This window comes from Chrysemys picta, chromosome 4 (assembly GCF_011386835.1).
Source record: "Chrysemys picta bellii isolate R12L10 chromosome 4, ASM1138683v2, whole genome shotgun sequence".
NCBI classification, from domain to species: Eukaryota; Metazoa; Chordata; order Testudines; family Emydidae; genus Chrysemys; species Chrysemys picta.
The window spans coordinates 95,040,379-95,047,007 of record NC_088794.1 but is presented as its reverse complement, the minus strand read 5'-3'; the positions used below and the strand labels follow the sequence as shown (position 1 = coordinate 95,047,007).

At 42.0% G+C, this 6,629-nt stretch overlaps 1 protein-coding gene across 1 annotated transcript in view; it reads right to left on the bottom strand.

The window, feature by feature from the left end:
* Nucleotides 1-445: 445 nt before the first annotated feature.
* INO80 (INO80 complex ATPase subunit) overlaps nt 446-6,629 on the bottom strand; it is a 117,122-nt gene continuing 110,938 nt past the window's right edge. The window contains exons 33-36 of the mRNA XM_005284688.4: nt 5,874-6,029; nt 4,358-4,517; nt 3,300-3,515; nt 446-2,513 (exon numbers count right to left, since the gene is read on the bottom strand). Of these exons, the coding sequence (XP_005284745.2) occupies nt 2,296-2,513; nt 3,300-3,515; nt 4,358-4,517; nt 5,874-6,029 (750 nt within the window). The 3' untranslated portion in view covers nt 446-2,295. The remainder of the gene's footprint in view (nt 2,514-3,299; nt 3,516-4,357; nt 4,518-5,873; nt 6,030-6,629) is intronic.

Sequence of the window (6,629 nt, the reverse complement as noted above, 5' to 3'; positions counted from 1 at the left end):
TAAAAATAAAAAATGCATATAAAGAAGCCCTTGACAACTCCATTTGAAAATTGGAGCAGAATAACTATATGGGCTGAAGCACTGAAAAAGGAAACAACCATGTTGAACTAAACCACCATTTTCCAAACACGAGATCTGTGACCTTCCTTGGAATAAATCCATCTGCTATCCTATAATGTACTGTACATGTTCTCTCTGCACTGCACATAGTAGGTTGCTTAGTTATATAAAATTTACATATCCAGTAAATTAATTGGACAACAATAACAGTGGAAAATAATTAGAGTGCGCTATTGCTCAGAGGGTCGAACACAGACTTTCTGATTCCAAAGCCTACACACACTTACACATCCCCACAGATGTGCGGACTCCCACACACCTCACTACCTCACCTCACCCCACCCCATTCATATGGCTACACAAGTACAAACCACAGAGACTCTGATTTACATAAAATTATCTCACTGCATTTATTTAAGATTTTCTTCTCCAATTAGTAAAAGAAAGATGTGTCTCTTTTTATACATATATACAAGTTCAGTTATAAAAATAGACAGCACATTCAAAGAGAAAAAAGGCTTGGCATTTTTCTGATTCCCTCTAAATATCATATATACATGTGAATATGAGGGGAAGGGGGAAGTCTTCATGATTTAATTTAAGTGACACCCCCCCAATTATCCCCTACAAATCTGTTTAAAAATCAATCTAACTAAACTCAGTTCTGCTATTTTCAGGTGTGCAAATTTGAGGCAGAGCCCACAAGAAGCACTTGCTTCACACTGTGAGATGCCAGGCAAGGGGTTTGGGGATGAAAAAAAATCATCATCTGCTGTCACAGCAGAGACCTGTAACTCATAACTTGCTTCTCTTTCTCTCACAAAGGATGAAAGTGCCCCAGTAGTATAACCATTTGATTTTAATGAGCCTGACAGGAGAACTGCTCCCCCACCCCCATGTCTCAGTGCAATGCAGACAACACTTACAGCCAAGTCAGGGGCTATAGAGAGGTTTGTGCATTTAGGATGGGGAAAGAGAAATCTGAGAGAATGAGGACACAGAGCGGCACTGACAGCACTCCTGTTCTCTTTAATGGCTTCTATAAATCTTATGGGGCTTGGCTACTAGTGCCTGCACATTGTAATGCACTCAGCCAAGCTGCTGTGTGAGACAATCACTGACAAATGGGAAACATGCTGGAAGAACATACTGTGTAGGTGCTTGGAATGGGGGACTTCATTTTTCCCAGGGAGTTGACTGGCACACTCCTCGTTTCAGTAAAGTTGCCCATTGCTCCCCTTGTGGCATAGCAAGCTGCAGTACCCAAAGGCAATGTCAGCAAGTTCTGCAATTGCACAATGAGAAGAATAGCAATGAACTTCTTCCCCCTACACATCAGCATTCCCTCTTCTTGAAACATACACAAGCAGAGCTTGATGGTTCCTACACCTTTTAAGAGCTCAGCATAGCTCAGAATGAGAGAGATCGTTGTTAAATCCAACATAGCAAATGCTCAATGCTAACAGACCTGGACTTTGAAATGTAAACCAGTTACTTGAAGCTTCTTTCTCTCTGTGAAGCAGACATAGCAACACTAAATAAGCATATTCTGTCCAACTGTGGTTCCAGCTCCTGCCAGATGTTTAGAACAGATTCAAAAGCATAGTGCTGACAAGAGTCCAGACCCTGGAAACTGTGAGATTTCTTTCCCGTGGCCTTGAAATCAAGGTCTTCAGATAATTCTTCATAGAATCCCTAGATTCACTACTGATTCACACTAGAGAAGCCAGACTATTCAACCACCCAGCTCCCCTGGATGGGCACACCCTCAAATGCACTGTCAGATCCTCAGTGCAAAGGGTTTTTCTGACTTCATAGAATACCCTCCAAGTTCAGATACTGATTTCTTAGAATAAGAATGGAGCTGAACTCCATCTGAAGCTGAAAGAGGAGGAAGGACAGTACACTGCTGTGTCCACAAACACAAATAGCTGCAGGATCTCTCTCACAGCACGCTTGTAGGATGTGTCAGTAAATCTTAATTGAAAAACTAATCTGAAACATTCTCAGTTAACCCCACTCCTTATCCATACTCCTCACAGAATCTGCAAAAGTAATTTTTTTGGATACACATAATCAAAGTGCTCACGTAAACCACCCATCCCCATTGTGCTGTGATTTTCTTTTCACATACATGTGGGATGGCAACAGGCATTTATCTGCATGCCTTCTGCTGGCAGGGTGGGCTACTTTGAAAGCCAATACGGTTAAGGTAAGCTCCAGGGCTCAAATTTACTACCGCCCACCCGAGGTGTGGGCTCCTTTGCTTTGTTTCCGAACTGGGGTTTCTGGTATCATAGTGCTGGTCAGATTTAAGCTTTTTGGGGTCCCACAGACACTGTTGCCTTTGCTCAAGGGGGAACTCAAAGGAGAAGAGGCGCTTGAAGGTCCAAAGTCTGCAAGTCCAGCAGGGCGAATTATTGATGTCTGGAGAGGGCTGCTTGCAGACATACCTAGCAACAGGGGAAACAAAAACAAAACAAAACAAAAAAAAACAGATTCCACGTGAACACACCATTCACACACTGTGGCTTGTCAGCAACACAAAATTTAACTTCTATGACTTGCATTTACGTTAAAGGAATATATTAACGGACCCTTAATTCATGCTCTTTAATCCAACTTGCTTTCACTGACCACCCCATGCTTATGAATTGTCTGAGCCTGTTGATCACATAAGGGAGAGAGGTCTAAGAGGGAGCCATAGCCCATCTGGTATACACCACTTTGCCAGGTGCTCAGCAGATGTGAATCACTGTAGCACCAACTGATTTCAATGGCTGAAGTTCTGGCTCTACAGCTATAGCTACAGAGCTACCACATGACAACCGCAAAGAACAGCAACAGCCATGGTTCAGTGGTACGCAGCGCTGTCCAATCTGACTGAACAAACTCCCATTTCACTGACAGAGGAAGGAAATGCATGAAGTGCTACGTAATCCAAGGGAAAGCAAGACTTCTGCCTAGAAAACATAAGAGCAAAAACCTAGAGGGGAGTTAGAGGTAGTGCTCCCAATCTCTTATTTCCCCTGCATTGGGGTGGTGGAACTTGCTGTATTATCACAATCTTCTGACATCATATTACATGCCATTCAGTACGGCTACATGACTGAATCGCAATGAGAAAGAACACAAGACTCTAGAGATACTATAATACAATTCCTGTTCCCTGGCAGGATGTCTGAACAGCCTTACATCAAAACACCGTTTAGTTTGCTCTATGTAGCAGTCTCCCTTACCTTTAGACACATTGTACCCGTATGCTGCATATGCTGCGGCAGAGGCCGCCGCCGCCCCTGCTTTGGCGCCTGCCATTGCAGCTGCACTTCCTGCTGTTGACTTCCGGCTCCGGCCTTTCCCCGTGCCTTTGGATCCACTGCCTGAACCTTTAGGGCGACCCCGGCTTCTACTTGAATTACCTCTCCCTGTGACAGGTGTATCTTGGACTGAAATTCCTTAAACAACGAAGGAGGAGATGAAAATTATTAGTTGTTGTAATACACAAGGTGACTCATGAGTTAAATACAACTTCACACATACCTGACATCTACATCAGCCTGCTAGTAACTAAACCATCAACCTCCATGAAAAAACAAATACACAAGTTTTGTTCCTCAATTTCCTCTCATTAGTCACGCCTCACTAACTCCAATTAGCTGTCATGACTGTGAGCTCCGCTACTAAATCCAGGGGAGAACTCTCCTTTAATATCTCAGGGAAAAAACACTCTTATTTGGAGATATTCTGGCTTTTCCATTTGCTACCTGTAAAGAAACCCATCAAAAACTAGGGCTATAATTATTTTCGAATATAGAATTATGGTAGCTAATGTCATGCAATTACAGCTGGCTCAATCATACAACAGAAAGGTAGGCAATACAGAACCTGTCCCTGGGCGCCACAGTGAGATCAGGGAAAAGCTTAGACATATAACTGAATGGTCCTATGGAGGATTCTACTTCTTTACACAGCTGTCTAGTAACAGCAGTGAGCTTTGCTGATACGTACACATTGCAAAAAGGGGAATGGACATCACAGGAACAAAAAACACTTGTATTACATATCATGGGAATGGTAAAGCATGATGGATGATTGAATACATCAGTAGATGATACTATCTGCCAACGCTGAAAAAAATTCATAATGAGAAAGAACTCTTTTTCTTACACCTTTTCACCCCTCACTAAATCCTACAAGGCAGGCATAAAGTGGGGGTAAAACGGCTATATTATGTAGATATACAAAGTCCAGGCTTGACTACTCCTTGTAAGTATTAGGGTAAGTGAAGAGTACTGACCATTCATGGTATCTGAGACTGAGCCAGTGATGGAAGCAGGAGAGTTTGTGGCCCTTGACTGTGGTGCTGAAGAGGCTGGATCATCCACAATCACCAGCATGTCACTGCTACTTTCATCAGGAGGGATAGACCCCATATGCAACTCGCTGCTGATGGAGATCTAGACAGCACAGCGACAAAACCCATCAGCTTGTTTACAGCAAAGGTAAAAGCATGCTAAGAACTTTAGAAAAGGTGCAACTAGATTAAAGAGCATTTTACTACCAGGCAATTAAATGACAGCTAGCCCTGGCTCGCTCTCAATGCAAGACAGGAAACATGATATATATCCTGTCTCACCACACCATGTCCTCTACTTACACACAGTGCAAAATTAAATTCTCTCTCCAGCCCATGTTTAATGTTCAACTCTGAACTAAAATACATGCTAACTTTAAAAATGGGAGATTCAGGGATTTGGCAGAGATCCAAAGAGAACCTTTATTTCCTCTTCATTCAACCTTGTTGATTCCCATGCAGATTACCCTCAAGAGAGCACCCACTTCTGAAGGAGAAAGGTTGAGAATCCTGTTCTCTGCTCCACCACTACTGCTAATCAAAATCTTTTAGTAATGAGTGAAGGATCTTAATTAACTAATTAATTATTATGGGGGGAGGGATAGCTCAGTGGTTTGAGCATTGGCCTGCTAAACCCAGGGTTGTGAGTTCAATCCTTGAGGGGGCCACTTAAGAATCTGGGGCAAAATCAGTACTTGGTCCTGCTAGTGAAGGCAGGGGGCTGGACTTAATGACCTTTCAGGGTCCCTTCCAGTTCTATGAGATAGGTATATCTCCATATATTACTTATTTTTATTTATTAACTCAACCTGGTATAAAAACAATAATATGTATTTAGTACTACAGAAGAACATGGCTCTTTAAAAACATGAAGGAAGACAAGATCTGTGCTGTAAGGTATGTTTGTTTAAATTAGAGAACACAACAATTAAGGACCAGAAACACATGAGGGAGAAGAAAGAGCTCTAGGAGAGACTAGTGATGGATGATTACACAAAGAAACTGAGCTCTGAGGAGGTATTTGAAGGAAGAGAGGGAAGTTGCTTGGTTCACAAAAAGAGAGACTATTCCAGGCATGGGAAGTGGTGATAAGAAAAAAGGTACAAAGTCACAAATGTGAAGAGAACATAAAGATGAGGAAGGGGAGAGTAGGAGGAAAGAAGCTAGAATGCAGGCAGGAGTGGCGCTATGCAGAGTCTGAAGGTAAAGAGGAAGGGCTTGACGTAGAAAAAGACAGAGTCAGTGAAAGAGACACAATGATGAGATCATCAGAGAAGTGGAAGGGGAAGATTATTTTAGCGTCTACATTTTAGATAGACTGGTTTGAACTCATGGGTCAATATTAGGTTAAGACATCTCTGGTTCCCTAATAGTACACCGGTTCCACTCTAGCTAGAGAGCAGAAAGCAAGAGTTCTAAAGACCACGAGACTAAGGAGATGGTTTAAAGACAGTCTCACCTCACTGAAGGGGCTGGGCATGGCAGAGTCCACACTAATGAATGAGTCATCCCCATCAGCAGAAAGGTTGGAGTTATCAGCAGACGGAACAAATGGGATCACCAGGTTCATGCCCTCTTTCCTTCTCTTGCCATCCAACTCATCTTCCTTTTTCTTCTGCAGATAAGCAAAACAAACCAGTAATACAAGGACTGAAAACACATTAAGGAAGAAGCAATGGTGCAAGTAAACTGGGAAGCCCACCATCCAGTGCAATATAACAAGATAAAGGCCATGCATGGCATTTACCAATAAGGCATGTTGGGATTTTTTTGGAGGACATGGCACCAGATGCACCAGGAGCTCATACATTAGATTTAGTAAGGTTTTTTAATATGGCTTGAATGAGGTATCAGCATTTCCGCTACTGAAGAGTTAGAGGATTTTGATTTCAAAATTTTTTTAAAAGTGAGCATGAAATACTTTCTTATAAACTCTGATTATCCAAATTCCAAAATCTTAAATTCAGACTATGCAAATCCAAATAGCCAGAAAATGAAATTCTGATGTTACAAATTTCTGTTTCCCCTCTCATTACGCCATTCAGATAGTGAGATTTTACTGGTATCGGGTATTGAATTTACATTCCATTTGTACACTCCCAGAACAAAATCTGATAAGATGACAGCATCAGTAAGCCTCTGATTTATGAACTATGAAAACAGAAAAGTATTATGTCATTTAGTTCTTTAAACTAGGGGGTTCCAAATGGCTCTG